Source organism: Ictidomys tridecemlineatus, chromosome 7, assembly GCF_052094955.1.
Source record: "Ictidomys tridecemlineatus isolate mIctTri1 chromosome 7, mIctTri1.hap1, whole genome shotgun sequence".
NCBI classification, from domain to species: domain Eukaryota; kingdom Metazoa; phylum Chordata; class Mammalia; order Rodentia; family Sciuridae; genus Ictidomys; species Ictidomys tridecemlineatus.
Window position 1 is genome coordinate 69,380,552 of NC_135483.1, and position 17,844 is coordinate 69,398,395.

The window sequence follows — 17,844 nt, forward strand, 5'->3', positions numbered from 1 at the left end:
AATAAAGTTGTGTTAGTTGCCTTTTCATTGCTGTGACCAAAACACCTGACCAGAACAACTTAGAGGAGGAAAGGTTTATTTGGGGCTTATAGGTTCAGAGATTTAGTCCACGGTTGGTCAGTTTCATTACTCTGGGCTTGAAGTGAGGCAGAACATCATGGTACAGCGGGGATGGTGGAAAAAAGCTGCTCAGCTCATGGTAGCCAGTAAGAAATCAAGGGACTAGGAACAAAATATCAACCCCAAAGCTACATTATTAAGTCATCAAATGGATTAATCCACTGAATAGGTTATAGCTTTCATAATCTAATCATATCATCTCTGAATTCTGTATCGTCTCCTGAGCTTTGGGGGGACACCTCATATTCAAACTGTAACAAAAGAAATATTTAAGACTCCTTGGAAAATTTTGTTTATTGCCTGTGTCTGATTATCACTGCAAACCTCTTTAAGCTTCCCAGTTGCACAAGGCAGAGAGAAAAAGTTTCACTATAAACAAATTATGTGATCATTTCAAGAGACCAATTGATGTTGTATATCAGAAAAAAGAAAGTGTAGAGTAAGGTAGTTAAAATTTAACAAAGAAGTATTTATGTTCATTGGATGTATTTTATCTTCTAGAATGTTATGGCAGAAGATGAATCATCTTAATATCTTCATGTCTGCTTGGTTTTAGCTATTCCAATTTTGCAGACACTTGTATTGAGTGTCAACATTAAAAATTTATAAAGCATTGTTAACAGAATAAAAGAAGGGTTTTTATCTATTCTGTTATAACCTCCCTAAGGACTTCACATACTGAACATTTCCAAAACTCAACCAATTTTCTAGATCATCAACTTGCTTATCAGTAGATTTCAGTATTGTGTCCAAATACTAATCAACAAGACAATTTGATGTTTAATTATTAAAAACAATTTCTTATCCAAGTTTGTGAAATTTATGCAGAGTTACATTAAACACAAACTGAAATAAGCCAGGCTTCCTGCCTCACAACAAACTTAAAGTCTAGAAAATGTTTCAAACCCGTAACTAATGCTAAAATATCACTTTCTAAGCATGTGTCTATTGCCTGCAATAAGCACATCAGTGTTGCCTTCAAGTACAGTAGAAAGAAACTGACATTATGTTTGTATGTCTAAACATCTGATAGTCTTCTCTGGTCTATAACCTATGAAATGTGTTCCATAGAACTGTGCATTTGGAAAAATAGGTACAGACTTCCTGGTAATCTTTCTACCATCTATTATTTTTTAAAATTTATATTAGCTCTTTTTAGCTATATGTGACAATAGAGTGTACTTTGACATATTGTGTGTGTATGTGTGTGTGTATATATATATATATATATATGGAGTATAACTTATTCTAATTAGTATTCCATTGTTTTGGTTGTACATGATGTGGAGTTTCACTGGTGGTGTATTCACATATGAACATAGAAAAGTTGTGTCCAATTCATTCCACTATCTTTTCTATTCCTATGCCCCTCACTTTTCTTCATTCCCCCTTGTCTAATCATCTGAACTTCTATTTTCCCCCTGTCCCACCTTATTGCATGTTAGCATCTGCATATGAGAACATTCGGCCTTTAGTTTGTTAGGATTGGTTTATTTTGCTTAGCATGATAGTCTCCATATCCATCCATTTACCTGCAACAGTCATAAAGTAATTGTGTATACCTGATTAATAGTCCATTGTGAATATATACCACATTTTCCTTATCCATTCATCTGTTGAAGGGTATCTAGGTTAGTTCCATCACTTAGCTATTGTGAATTGAGCGGCTATAAACATTGATGTGGCTGCATCACCATAGTATGCTGATTTTAAGTCCTTTGGGTATAAACTGCGGAGTGAGATAGCTAGGTGAAATGGTGATTCCATTCCAAGTTTTCTGAGGATTGTCCATATTTCTTTCCAGAGTGGTGGCACTAATTTTCAATGCCATCAGCAATGTATGAGTGTACCTTTTCCTCCACATCCTTGCCAACATTTATTATTACTTGATAACTGCCATTCTGACTAGAGTGAGATGGAATCTCAGTGTAGTTTTAATTTGCATTTCTCTAATTGCTAGAGAAGTTGAACATTTTTTCATGTATTTGTTCACTAATCATATTTCTTAATCTGTGAAGTGCCTGTTCAATTCTTTTTGCCCTTTATTGATTAGGTTGTTTATTTATTTATTTATTTTATTGTTTTTGTTGATTTTTAAGTTTGTTTTAATTAGTTATACATCACAGTAGACTGCATTTATGCACTTTGATATCTCATACATAGATGGGGTATAATGTCTCATTTTTTCTGATTGTATGTGTTGTAGAATCAAATTGTTGTTTTTGAGTTCTTTATATATTCTGGAGATTAATGCTCTATCTGAGGTGCAGATGGCAAAGGTTTTTTTTTCCCATTCTGTAGGCTCTCTCTTTACCTTATTGTTTCCTGTGATTTGAAGAAGCTTTTTAGTTTGATACCATCCCATTTATTGATTTTTGATTTTACTTCTTGCTCTTTAGGAGTCTTGTTGAGGAAGTTGGTTTCTAAGAGATGATGGAAAGTTGGGCCTACATTTTCTTTTAGTAGGTGCAGGGTCTCTGATATAATGACCTTTTCTGATGTAAAGCAGAGTGAAATATGAGTTTAGGAATCCATCCATCTGTACCTGTGAGGTCCACACTTATCTTGTAAACCAAAGTTGATCAAGGTCCTTGATCAATTTGGAGTTAGTCCTTGATCAACTTGGAGTTGAGTTTTGTGCAGGTGAGAATTAGGGGTTCAATTTCATTCTGCTACATATGGATTTCTAGTTTTCACAGCACCATTTGTAGAAGAGGTTATCTTTTCTCCAATGTACGTTTTTGGTACCTTTGTCTAGTATGAGAAAACTGTGTTCATGTGTGTTCATCTCTGTGTCTTTTATTCTATTCCATTGGTCTTCTTGTCTGTTTGATGCCAATACCATGCCGTTTTTGTTATTATACCTCTGTAGTATAATTTAAGGTCTGGTGTTCTGATGCCTCCTGCTTCACTTTTCTTGCCAAGAATTGCTTTGGTTATTCTGGTTTTTTATTTTTACATATGAATTTTATGACTGCTTTTTCTATTTCTACAAAGAACATCATTGGAATTTTAATAATAATTGTATTAAATCTGTGTAGCACTTTTGGTAGTGTCACTGCTATCTATTTTGATATCAGAACTGTCACACTTTTCATTAGATTGGTAGAGATCTTTGCTATGAATCTAATATAAGTTGTTTTGTATTTTTCCTATTATTTATCATTTATTGTCATCTCTATATTTCACAAAGCGTGATCATCTGTAAATGCTTTTTTATTCAGTTTGATATGGTTCACCTGGCACATTAACGGATATTTATCTACATTGACTTTTCTCACTGTTTTGCACGTGTGCCTCCATTGCTTTTAAACCAGTCTGTATTATTTATATTTGGTTGATTAACAAGTAATAATGAACATCTTCCTGACTTTGCTAAATTTTCTTTGTCTGGAGGAACTGATGATACAAACAAGATATAAAAATCTAATGAATCCGTGTCAATTTATATATAAATTTGTATCTATTGTTATAGACAAATTACCCTTTAGGACTGTAATACTGTCCAACCATCATAATTTCACAAGTATTTGTTTGCCCCAAATCCTATTTTAAAAATATTTATCAGGCTGATAAGTGAAAGAAGTTCTATACAATTTAATTTTTCTCAAATTTACCTTAGTTATAACAGATTTATTTTCTATATTTTAGTGACTTACAATTCAGCCAATACAACTGCATTATGATTAACCAACTGAATAATTAGTTCAAACTACATGGCTGTGGGAGGCAGTCATGAACCACACACACACACTTGCTGCCTTCTGTTAGATCATATCCTGGAGGTAATATTATAATAATGTGCTGACCTAGTCTACAGAAGAAGTGGCCATGGATTTACAAGATAGGTGTGGACCCCACAGGTGCAGATGGATGGATTCTCAAACTCATATTTCATTCTGCTTTGTATTAGTAAATAAATCCATTCCCCTACTAAATGTAATTTTTTTCTTTAATTCTACTTTTTTTAGTATTAGTACTAAACTAAGGCTAAATTTTTTTATTGTATTTCATGCCATATTTATCTCTATCCTTTGACTTTTAACTTTTGTTTTTAACTTTATGTCAGATATGTTTAGTCAGTGTGCTTTAGATTTTTGTCTCACACTGCATATCCTGTTGATTTTTTTTTTTTGATTGATTGTTATGTTTGGCCTTGCACATACTAAACATTTGCTCCACTACTAACCCACATACCCAGCCTCCCATACTGGGCATTACATAAACAAGTTATCTCGTTTGTTTTATATCAAACATATTTTGTTATCTGTTTCTTGTGCAGATAACAAGAAATGATGATTTATTTTCTTTCATTTGCTCTCTTGATTTGCTTGCATTTTGTAAGCTATATAAGCTATATAATGTACCTTTTTCTTTTTAGAATTCAGTCTTAATAGTATATAAAAATATAAAAATTGAACATATTTATTGGTTTATTTATTTATTGTGTTAGTTTTCCATCATCACTAGGACAAAATACTTGAGGTAATCAACTTGTAAGGAGGAAAGAATTATTTTGGATCATGGTTTCATAGGTTTCAGTTATCAATTTGGGCCTGAGGTAGAATATTACATCATGTGAGAGTGTGGCAGATGGAGTCTCTTCACCACACGGCAGCCAGAGAGTAAAGAGACAGAGGAAGGGGGTGTGTGATCCCAATATCCTGGTCAGGGGCATGCCCACAATGACCTAAGACTTCCTCTGGGCCCTACTTCCTAAAAGTTCCACCACCTCTTAATAGTGCCAGGGTTGGACACCACACCTTTACCATTGGAGGATATTTAAGATTCAAATCCTAATGGGTACCATGGAATGCTTTGATACATGTGTACATTGTATAATGTTTAAGTCAGGGTGAACTTTTCCCCCTAGTAGCCTTTCCATGTCATATGGCAGGTTGCCATCCTGACTTCCTTAGATTGCCACCTCACAACTAATTTGTTTCATGCTTCTGACGAAATATCAGATTTTTCTTGTCTTTTATCCCGGTTCTTCCTTCTTAGATGGAACGAGGTGAGGTTTTCTGAGATTTCCTTTGTTTATTCTCCACAACAATGTACAACCTTGTTTTCTTTCTTTCTGACTCTTTTTGTGGTACTAGAGAGTGAACCCAGGGCCCCACACATGGAAGCACTCTCACATTAAGCTACACCCCCAGCACTTCAGAAGGATTGCTGTGAAACTGATCCTGATTCACTTCTTCATGAGGTTCCATTTTAGTAACAATATCTCAATATTTATGAAACTGCATATTACTACTATTAACATTCTATCAATTGCCATCTGTTGGCAAATAGATCCCCATTGACATCTCACTTCTATCTGGTACAAAGTTATATTACTAGTAATTTCAAAAATTCATCATACCTCTTAACTTATCATAATTTAATTTCAGATTTTCACAGTTAAATTTCAGATTTTCCTAGTCCTGTGAAATAGAAAAAGTGAAAAAAGGAACCTCAGGCTCTACCACTGTTATGGTTTAGATATTAGGTATCCCCAAGAAGTTCATGTATGAGACAATGCAAGAAAGTTTGAAGATGAAATGATTTGGTTATAAATGTTTTAATGTAATCATTGCATTAATCCCCTGATGGGGATTAACAGGGTGGTAACTGAAGGCAGGTAGGGCATGGCTGAGGAGGTGGGTCCCTGGGGGTGTGTCTTTGGGTTTTATATTTTGTCCTTAGTGAGCAGAAGTCTCTCTCTCTCTGCTTACTGGTGCCATATTCCTCAGCTCTTTCCCTTTACCACACACTCTCTGCCATAATGTTCTGCCTCACCTCAGTCCCCAAGGAATGGATTTGGGTCTCTATGGACTGAAACCTCTGAAACATGAGGCCCAGATAAGTTTTTTCTTCTCCATAATTGTTCTCCTCAGATCTTTTGGTTACATTGCGAAAAACTGACTTAAAACAACTCTAGGATGTCTAAAGCAACATGACCTGTTATCATTTCCAGTGGTACAGTGCAGAAAAGTGAAAGTGTCGAATTTGATTTTAATTTTGAGAAAAAGAGAGGGACGGAGTCGGGGGGCAGAGAGAGAGAGAAAGAGGGAGAGAGAGATTTAATAGGTACAAATAGGAAGCCAGCTCTCTAACAGACTTCTAAGGAATATACAAAACAGAGAGGGGTGGCCTTCCATCATTACATATGTGAGGCAGCCTTCAATTTCAGGGGGCTCTCTGGTTAAATGAAAGAGTGGGATAAGAGAAGAAAGTAAGTTTGGGCAATTTTTCAAGAGTGTGTTGGCTCCACACACAATCCCATTTTTCAACTTGCTAGAAATCAGCACTTTGCAGACTCCTTGCAGCTGCTGTTGAACTTGATGTCTGATGATCAAGCACTTCTCTAACTTGGGCTAGGTCTGCAGCATCCTGAGCTTAAATAGAATCAGACTCTCAGACTGAATCATAGCATATTAGGGAATAAATTTAGTATCCATGGAAAGTCAATACCTAGCAGGTTACAGAAAGAGAAACACTACCAAGCCTTGGTAGATTCTTCTCTGCTTTTGGAATTCACTCATGATGTGGTGCTACTACTACAGCAAGAATGGATGGAAAGGTCTTTCTCCTTTTATGCCAGAAAGAGGTGATGCCACAGAAGGGGTGGTGTCCGCCAGAGTATCAGCATCATCTGGAAACTTCTTAGAAACAAAAATGCTCAGTCTCTACTCAAGACGTTCTGAATCAGAAATTCTGTGGGTGAAACCCAGCAATCTGTGTTTTTAGGAGTTCTCTTGGAGATTTCAAAGCATATCTGTTTTGAGAACCACTGGTCCACGGTGTCAGAAAAGGTCCTTAGCTACCTACTTGCCCTCTAGGAATGATGGGAGACAAAAAGCACACCTACAGTTAGGTACATCCTTTTATGGATGTGAAATCTGGTTTAAAAATGAGTGTGAATGATTTTCCTGATGGACACATGCAGATTCCAGTGTGCAGGGCTGTGTCTGTCTCTCACACATTCGGTGCTTGGCTGCTTTCTTCTGGTGTTTCCTTAGCTTCAGAGCAGATGAGCAATTTGAACATGATCCTTTTCATGGCTGTCTCAGATCCAGGAAGGTTGGAATATCCCCGGGGCTGTTCTTTATGCATGTAGCCAAGGTATGTGAGCCAGTGGCCAAGATTCAGGCCAGATCTGCCTGGAATACCTGGTTTAGTAGTTCCCAGGTATGCTAAGAATTGGTCCTGTTCCATACCTCATTTTGTGTACCTTATTTATATTGATATTTTTTACATTTGAATTGAGGTAAAGCAGAAGAGACCAACAACAAAATCTATCTGTTCTCCATATGTATTTTCCTTAGATTTGATTTTAAGAATTCTTAAGCCTCTGCCAGGAAAATAATTAGCAGCTCAGATAAGAGGTCACTATGGCAACTACATGTCTGCCATCAGTATATATGAGAGAACTATAAATTTGATTAGAGAGTTACACATAGTTTGCAGGCCCATATCTCACTTTTAGGGTATAGGGAGTGAAAAGGAAAATTTAGCAGGAAAGAGCATGGTTTTTATCTCTATGTCATTATCAATCATTATGTTTTAGAGGTTAATGCTCAGAGGTTCTTGTGGATGAGGGAGTGAATTTAATAAGCAGTTTAAGAAGGCTCCAAGGTGAATGGGGATATTATTTTGGTCTGCTCTACACTCAGAAAAAAGAGTTGTTTCAGCTTGATGCATTTTTACTTATCCTTCTTTAATAACAATATCCAGAATCAAGCAAGAGTGCCTATAGAAGGATGCTGGAAGGAACATTTTTCAAGGAATATACCAAAATAAGGGGAATCTAAGGATGGCTGGCAATTTTCCCTTGGTATATAAGATCCTGGAGGTAGAGCTGTGTCTGGTGTACAGGAAATTCTGCCAAAGGGATCATAGAAGCAGTGTCAAAGGGTCAGAGTGAACGTAAGCATGCTGTATTCCAGAGGGTTGAACTTGAGTGGTTAAGGATGGAAGAGCACAGCATGAAAGAGTAGTTGGATTTGGAAAAGAGAGTGGAAGGAAGGACATCCAGGTAATTCACTGAAGAATTGGGACTTGGGAAGCAGGGAGGTAAAGTTTCAAAGTACAGCATATCCTTTCTAGGACAGGAAAGGAACTATTAAAATGACGAATGAATTCAGATAGAATTAGTTGTTCTGGGACCCACAACTGTGAGTAATATGCAAGACCCTATTGGGTAGAGGATATCAGACTTGGTCTCTGACTTCTGTAAGCTTGCAAATTCACTAGGAAGATCATGCAAATTCACTAGGAAGATCATGCAAATTCACATAGCTTTCATCCCAGATTATAGGCTCAGGACTGGAGGTAAAGTTTTTGCCTTCAAAGAATCTGAACAAATTTTTGAAACTGATGACAATTTTGATTTTTAAAGACTTCAAAAGTGAATGGATGGTAGGTTTGCACAATTCCCTTAAATAAAATCTGGAGAAATATACTGGAATTCTAGGAAAATTAACATTTAGAAAGAGAAGCAACTCAATGACTTCAATCTTGAAAGAGGCTTTGTGAATGTAAAGCATACTTTAAAAGGGAAAGATGTTAATTTTCTAATGCTTTGAAGAAAATGGCTCAAAATTTCTTAGAACCCAAACTGTTTAATTTGATTGCTCTGATTTAATTGACATTTATCAGAATATACAATTAATTTGCAATGAAAGAAAATTATAATATTCCATTAACAGCAGAATTAAGAAGCAGTATTTCATATTCTTGTGTTCTTTGTAGAGATTTTGGAATCCAGAAGGGGCAAACCTTGCCCCACAATTCCAATCACTTTGATCAGCATCTCCATAGGCATATCCAATAGCCTTTCCACACCTCTACCTACATGTCTAAAATGCATTTTGAACTTACCAACCCAAACTATAGCCTACTTAATCTACACCAAATTTCTTTCAGTTTTCCTTATCTCAGTAGATGGCCACATGATCAGTTAAATTCCAAAAAGAAATTGGGGAGTTGTTTTCTCCTTCTTTCTCTCACACCCCAAATCTAAATTAACTTATATATTCTTGGGTACAACTCTGGAATTTATCCAGAAGTCAGCCTACTTCTTATCATTTCCCTTACTGCTACTCTGCACAAGCCATGATCATCTTACCAAGACTGGTGTGGTAAGCTTCCTAACTCATTCCATAGCTTTTGTTTGCCCTCCCCAGATACCTCAGTCTCTCCTTCACACAAGAAGTAGAATGATCCTCATTAAAGCAAAAATCTGATAAACATCACTTCTGTTTCAAAACTCTTCATTTCCCCCCTCCTTTTAAAAATAATTTTCAGGGAAAAAGACTAGTATTTCATCGTCAAATATCTAGATGATGTTGCCGCACACCCAACATGATCTAGCTTCAGTTATCTGACAACATATCCTTCTATTCGCTCCCTTATTCATGCCACTCCAGCCATTGGCCTGCAAATAGTTGTTTTTTTTTTCTATTTCCTCTTCCTGTAATGCTTTTTTCCAGATGTCTAGATCATGTTCTCCTTCACTTCAAGTTTTGACTCCTTCGAAGGAGGCCTTCCCTGAACACTCCCTATAAAGTTGTACACCGTCTCCTCCAGACCCTCCCTAGATGCCTTCCCTGCTTTGCTTTTTCTTCCTTTAAAATCGAGCAGATTTCTTATCAACACCTAATTCTATGCATTTTGCCTGTTTTTTCATCAACTCAGCTTTATAGCATAAGCTCTGTGAACATAGGAATTTGGTCATCCTTGTTCACTGGTCTGTCCCTGGCTCTTGGAACAGGGCTCACTCCAAGATTTTGCTCTTCTCTTGTGGATTTTTGTCAAAAACCTTTTCATGTGGCCTCTTAGATTTCACCAATCTAATGATGAATACTACTTTTTCTTTGCACAGCTTTTTATCATATTAGGCATATCATCAAAAACTTTTAAAGCTCTGTTAAGTCTAATTTCTCTCTTTTTTTTTTTTGTTTTGCAAGACCCCATCTGGACTCATCTCATCAATCTAGAGCTATTATTCCTTGCTCTCAACACACATCTCTCACTGAAGTTATTAGTCAATTTTTGTTATGCTTGGTGTTCTCTCTCTTCCCCTCTTTTCTTCTTTTTAAAACTTTTCCTCTGGGGTGGGGTTGTGGCTCAGCAGTAGCTCACACGTGTAAGGCACTGGATTTGATCCTCAGCACCACCAAAAAATAAATAAACAAAATAAAACTTTTCCTCCTGAGAGGCTTCTTTTTCCCACCTGAATCTAGTCTATTATTTTTATGCTCTTTTCCTGGAACACCTTTCTCTTGTTCTCCACCTAATCTAATTTTAGGGTAATTTTGAAGCCCTGTTCAAGTGCTATCTAATTCATTAAGGTTTTTCTAATTAACGCATCTTTGGTTTATCAATTCCTCTGTTTCTATATAAGTTACTTTGGCATTTAGTTAATTATTAAATTATAAGATGCCAAAGAAACATTTGATGAATATATACTCTTTAGTTAGATGCTGCTTTCTTCCAGAAAGTATTCAGGCAAGATAAAAAGATAGATAATATTTAGCATGATAACATATAGAAAGATGACTGCTTTTGAATCTGGATTCTGTATGTCTTCTAGACCAATGTGAAATATTAAGTATTTGCTTATTTGCATTTTCTATTGCTCATGACATGGATTGACACTAAATACCCATCGATTTTTAAAAAGGGAAATGTATATTTTTATTCGGTGTTTTAGATGTTTTTTAAGTAGAAAAACAAAATGGCACAAATTACCTTGTCTTTCTCTCACTGCTTACACTATTCAAAACTCCTTCAAAATTGATGTGACTCTTGGTAGTGTGTTTTTGTTGGAATTTTGGACCAACACTTGGCAGTTCATTGACTGTTTTCAATGTTCTTTTCTTTACAGAATGAAAAAAATGGGACCAATGGATCTTAAAGTATAAAAATTCTAACCACTTCTGTGGCTACCCATACATACCTTGAACAAGCTGTAACTTCTTTTCTCTTGATTGCTCCATCTTCCTTAAGTCTATTTTGTAAGACTAAGGGACTTTTCCAGCAATATGTATATAGTAAAATTACATTGATCGTGCACATATGCCAGGTACTACGATAGACATAATAATCCCCGTGAATACAATTTTCATTGACTTATTTACTATTAAGACTGAAACAGTATGAGATAAGTAATGACTTACAAAAGTTGAGGCAGAATTTTCTAGTACTTATAATAGCATTTTCTTTCGTTAGGTATCACTGGCCAATGTAAAATTAGAGCTGATTCATTAATTTTAAACTCAAATACATTCACTATCTTTATCAGCTTTATTTGTACCCCTTTCCAAATTCTCTGCCTTACCTCTTGTTGACACCTCTTTTGCACATCTCAAGTTGCAATAACAAGCTTTGTGCCTGCACAACCTTCAGCATCTCGCCTTATCCTAGACCTTAGATCTTATTTCCTGCCCCAGGATAGTCAAGGGGAATCATTCGGTATTAATGCATGTGCAATTCGTAATTCAGGAATATCAATGCCAAAGCACCATCCTTCACTGGAGCCTAAGGATTCCTCAGAAATTTTTGTGAGAAAGGGGAGCAGCCACCTGTACAGGGTTTGACTCAGTCCATCATTGTGCTAGCTTTCCTCCTTTTACTTTTTAAGCCCACAGCATTCATTCATGCCTCTGGATTGTACATCCTCTTAACGTGTAAGCTTCCGGCTCATTCCCTGCATTATGGTGAACCTGGCTAAAAACAGCCTCACTCTGAATACATGGAGGATAATTTTCAGTACTTCTCAAGGGAATATAATTGTAATTATACTACAGTATTCTTTGGAAAATCCCCTGTACATAGGATGGGTCATAGCTTTTCTTAATCTCCAAAGTGAAATAATCACTTTAAAATACCTTAGTAACTTCTTTTAGAGTTCACAGTGTACCCAGATGGATCTAAGCTGTATGTCAAGAACATGCAACACATGAAAACCAGAATCCTTTCTTTAAGACACTCACAGCATGTTGACAAACACAGACATCTAAATCAACAGTTAAAAATGCAGAAAAGTAAGAGTAAAGATTTGCAATCATGCTAAGACTTCCAGAAGAAAAACTTCTGTAAAGAGAAAAATTTAGAATGAAAAGCTGAGACTAACCACATAGTAAAAAAGAAGGACGAGGTAAATGCTGCCAGAGATAATAGTATAATGACACAAAGGGTTAATAACAAAATATCTTCCAAAAAGTGAAAGTAGTTTGGGGTTTTTTGGAGTATAAAATACCCAAGAAGATGGATCTGCAGACAACAGGTAGGGATTGTGCAATGAGAGGCTCAGATGTCTTGCTAAGGAAACCATAACTCATTCTGCAGGGGATGAGAAGCCAATGAAAATGGTAGTTCTAAAACCCCTTTGAGTCAAAGATTACTTTGAGAAACTGGTTAAAATGATTTCTCTCCAGAAAAGATCACAGACACCCAAAAGTCTTCATTTTATTTGTTCATTCTATTTCATTCAAATTATTTTGACTCCCTTAAAACCTATTCCTAAGCCTGGTAAGATTACTATGTTAAGGCCTCTTTCGCTAAAAGGTTTAAAGCATGAGAGTAACATGGTTGAATACATGTTTTGAACATTTTGGTAGTAATATGCAGATGGATTTTTGGAAGGCAAGTTTCTAAGTATGAATATCTGTGATGAAACTACATAATAATGCAGTCAAATCAAGACAAGCCATCATATCATAGCATTAGTAAGAAAGAAGTGATGAATATTAAGTGATAACTTGAGGAAGTATTGTTAGCAAGACTGAGATGGATTAGCAATGTCCAGAGACAGGTGAGGTGATAATGGAGATGAGTTTGCTTTTGGACATATTGGTTTTGAGGAATTTAAAGCATCCAAGTAAAATGTCCTGCAAGAATTTAGGTACATCAATCTTGAGCTGAGGGTTCAAGATAAAGACTCTACAAAGAAAGAAGGGCCTTTAAAGGAGACTGAGGAGAGATATTTGTAGAATCATTCAGTTAGGTAGGAGTCAGAGAGGCACCCAGAAAATAAGCAGTGATAACCTCAAGAATGAGTAGGTGTTCACACAAGTTTAAATATTTAAAGATAAGGTCTAGAAAGTTTCTACTGCATTCAGCCATTAAGATGTCAGGTGTAAGCAGTTTTCCCAGAGTGGTCGAGGCACGAACCAAATTAATGAATGAAAACTGTGGAAGTAAAGGTATCAGTTGGAGAATATTTTAGAAGTTTAGCTCTAAGAAGAATGTGCAAGAAAGGCAGCAATAGCTAGATGTTTTAGATAATCATAGAAGCAATTCATTTGTTTGTGTGTGTGTTTGTGTGTGTATAAGACTAAAAGAGAAGTGAGCTTGTTTATATACCATGGGAAATGGGAATGCAGGTGATAAGAATGAATAATGGTGGTGGGTTAAACAGACTGAGGACCAAGAGGGACATGACACACGGGATCTGAGCCATGAGCCTAATGGATGGCCTACACCTTACATAAGGAAAGGAGCTCTTACCCTCTGTGAATTGGAAAATTATTGAATATGGGTCAAGGTGCAGATAGTTAAGAGACTGGCATGTGGGGGAAAGTTGAAGGCCCTTTTTTTCTGATTATGGAACTTTTCTGAGTGACATTAAAGAATGATGATATTTTTGAAAAGACCTTGAAAGGATTGAAGGAAAGATAATCAAGAAATCTAAGTTTAAAGCTGAAACTCTTAGTTTGTACTCACCAATCTTAGAGGGTCATGATTTCCTTTGGTGTTACTCAGCTACACAAAAGTAGGGAAATGGTAGATTACTACAGGGTTGAGGTCTGCTTGGGCAGAGATGGCTGAAGGACAGAGTGCAAGGGAGTTGAGAAGAAAGTGAGGGTCTAGGTAACTAGTGGGGATGGAAGGGAATCAGGAGAAAACTGGATACCCTGGGGGAAATGAAGGGAAATAACGTCTATAGCTATTGAAGAGAAAGTGTCATAGAGAGTGAGAATGTGAAAGAACCCAAAGGAATTAAGTTTATTTTCAGAAAATATTGAATTTGTGTTTTTTTGATGTGGAACTGTTCCAATTGTCTGTCCTTGGGTTAGGGAAGGTGAAGAAAAGGGTAGATCTCCAGATGAGCTATGGGTTTAGCAAGGAGCTAAAGTTTAGCAAGAAAAGAAGCTATGGGTTTAGCAAGAAAATCTACACAAACACCAGAACATTCAGGATGATAATGTGAGCCTGAGCAAACTCTTTACAGGCAAAGAGAAGAAAAGGTAATACACACAATCCTGCTTTATCTGAGGCTGAGGGGTTAGGCATCCTTCTTTAGAGGGGGAAAACTATATATATATATTGGTACTGGGTATTGAAACTATGTCCCCTTGCATGCTAAGCATGTATTCTATTACAGAGTTACAACTCAACTCCAGTACTGGAATATTCTTGGAGGAGAAAAGAGTTTCAGGATGAGAAAGAGGAGCAGGAATCATCCTTTGTAGGGATTGAAAATATAACAGTGTTTGCTTAATATGGAGGAGTGGTTTTATTTAAAGGATGGTAGAATGTAGAGGAGTGGTTTTAGAAAGTGAAGAGAAAATGTCTTGTGGTTAAAAAAAATTAAACAAAAACAATTTAACTTTTCAAAAACTGTATTTCCTAGACTTGTCCATGCCACCCTTGTTTGCATACCACCTATTATAACCTCTTCCAGAAGTAATGCTGTGTGCAGTACAGTTTGGGAAACATTGGCAGAGCAAGGATTACAGTGTTCTGTAATCAGGTTGCTGTCAAGTCATGGTAAACTTGAGGGCAATGTTTGGACAAAGATGAGCTGGCTTCAAGGCCACCCAATCTGTTGGGTTTTTATTCATGGCCATTTGTCTTTTCAACTCAGCTAGATTGAGAGTGCTTTGAAATCAGGGATAGTTATAATTTCTTTGCATCTCTGTAATATTGGGCTCCTTACTGAGCAGGTCAATAAATGCTAAATAAATATTGTTCTACTGATGAGTGTGCAATGAGCCAAAAAGTTATGGCATAGTTTTTAATGTCTTGCTTCTTTCTGCCTTTCTTGGGGATTTATTTTCCATTTAGGTTTTGAACATAATGTTAAATACCAGATATGTTGGAGTTGTTGTGAATAATTAATAATAATTATTACTTCCACCTTTCAATAAGTCATATACCTATATACTTTCTTTGATAATTTTGATAGGATAATCCTGGACAAAGAGATTTAAGAAAAGAACATTGGATATTGTTGATTATTGAAGTAGGTTTTCTAATTACTGGAAGAACATAAATAAATAGTATAGGGAAGGTTTGAGAAATATGTAGCTAATTCATGTACTTAAAAGTGGTATTTTTTCACAGTAAAATTTGAAAAATTAATTAAGGTATAATATAGATATATAGATAAATAAAAAATGTTACAATTATCAGGAAATTGCCCTTGAGAATACTTTAATTACCTTATGCAAGACAGAGTAAGTTTAGCTTTATGTATATAAAATAAAATGTAGTGTAAGTGTAATTCATACTGCTATGCACAAAATTTAATATTATGAAAATAAAAAGGAAAGTATAATTTACAATATTTATAATTACAAAAAAGTTAAATAGGGAAAGGTATGCATATTTGCTTCAATTTGCAAAAGTTCAAGGCAAATTGTTATTTTTTTATAGTATAAAAAAGTAAAGATACAACATGGCTAAAAGTTATAGCTTTTGAGTCCAGTATAGTTGTAAATTATACTTCTGTTTTAAGTGAACTTTAATATTATACTTTATTCATTTACTAATGTTTTCCTATGAAAGACATTTGTCATTAGCAAAGTACAAGAAAAAGTAAGGACACTGTTAGAAACTTCCAGTCTGAGCCTTTTGTTATACTGTCCTCCAACATCAGCAGAACTGTGTTTATTTAGGACAGAGTTGCAAAACATGTTGCTGAGCTCCACCTTCCTTTGATAATGGAGTTTTAGAACATGATACTAATCAAGAGTTCAACCAGACATTGCCAGTCCACATTTCTCTCTTTAGAGATGTGGATACAGAGGAGTTCAGAATGCATTGCCACAAAAGTACCTACACAATCTTCCTCTCCTGAGGAAGACCCAGTGTCTATGAGAACCCTAGGCAGTCACTCGTATCAGAAATCTTCATTCCCATCGCTGAGACTGGTCTTGACCCACAGGCCTGTTATCTCAGGTTGGTTGATTTGGAGATCTGTGTTGACAAACCTTTGTGTAGTCATGAAAACCCTACTGGACCCAGTAGTTAGGTAAGCACATTGGATTAAACTTTTGTTTTTCGTCTACTCAACCTCCCTTTGTAGTTTCAGGGAAAACATTTGCTTATAAATGTTTCTCTGGTCAGCCTCAGAAGTGAAGTGGATTGAACCTAGATCCAACTTGCCAATGATATAAGAGGAAAGATAAAAAAAAAAATCATTTCTTTAAAGCCTACAAAACCAAAACACCAAATTTAGATGGCTTGAATGAACTTTTATTTCTACTTTGAAGATTGAGGTCTAGATTTTGGGTCTAGAAGTTCACAGTCTTAATCCCCAGAGTGTGTGGTTTATATTTTACAATTTAAGATTATTAGAGGTTTCAATCACCATTTTTAATTATTTAGGCTTCAAGGAGACAATCTAGCTGAAAGGACTGAAGAGACGTTACAATTGCTTCATTCTCCAGACGAAATAATCCCAGATTCATTGGGTAAGTTTTGAATTCTACAGTATTTATTAAAGCTTTAGAAGCATGTAATGATTAGAAGAAAGAAGGAAAGAAGGAAGGAAGGAAGGGAGGGAGGGAGGGAGGGAGGAAGGGAGGGAGGGAGAAGAAAGAAAAGAAAAGAAAAGAAAAGAAAAGAAAAGAAAAGAAAAGAAAAGATCTTCCCCTGTGTCAAATCTCAGCCCTGTGGATTACCTGTCCACCACCAGCACAGTCCTTTGAGCTGTATATCAGGAGTTAAGGGCAGAGGACAAACAGAAGCAGGAAATGTGTGTTCTGAGGAACAGCAAGGAGTTGTTGGTGACTCCCCAAATTGTCACCAATTCTAATGTGTGTTAGAACTCTACTTTTCTTGCTGGCTCTATAGAAAATAGAACTCATTATCTGCCCCTTGAAACTTGACTTATCTCCTACTCTCATTCTCACACCACCCGTCCAGTCTTTTTTGGGGAGAAGGTCAGTATTAGACTTGAAAATATCATCTACTTTCTCTCTCAGCCCTGTGTTAAATTGGTGTTCAATTACGTCAATGTCACTTTGGAATTTACTTCCTGATCCAGGCTCCTCTCCATTTTTCCCGATAGTGGCTGGTGTACATTTTCCTTCTCTTTCTTCACCTAGTGTAGAAACCTTCTTTGCCCTCCTTGCACTATCTCACCCCTCCTTAGTTAATTTACTTTCTAAAAATAAAGCTGATTAATCTGCACCCATTTTACATAGGACAGAATTCAAACTTCATACCTTAGCATATGAAGTTAATGTCAGAGCATTTCAAAATGTTTGCTGAATAAGTGAATAAGTACATGCACTACTGCTTCAATGCCATCTAAGACACATCACCTCTTCCTTGGCCATTGTTCTAGCAAGACAGTATGTCCAGTTAAGATAGAAGAGAAACTATAGAATATTTCCTTATACCTGAATAGAGAAAGGTTATTTTAAATAAGACACAAGAATTTTAAATCTTAAAATATATAACAAAATAATAGTGCGCTGTACATTTTAAAACACTAGAAGA

The 17,844-nt window shown here is 36.1% G+C and overlaps 1 protein-coding gene across 10 annotated transcripts in view; it reads left to right on the forward strand.

The window, feature by feature from the left end:
- The window catches only part of C7H8orf34 (chromosome 7 C8orf34 homolog), a 499,329-nt gene that overhangs the window by 286,844 nt on the left and 194,641 nt on the right, over positions 1–17,844 (forward strand). For all 10 annotated transcript variants that reach the window (XM_078017141.1, XM_078017138.1, XM_040294025.2 and 7 more), the window contains exon 9: positions 16,726–16,811. In XM_078017141.1, coding sequence (XP_077873267.1) covers positions 16,726–16,811 — 86 coding nt within the window. The remainder of the gene's footprint in view (positions 1–16,725; positions 16,812–17,844) is intronic.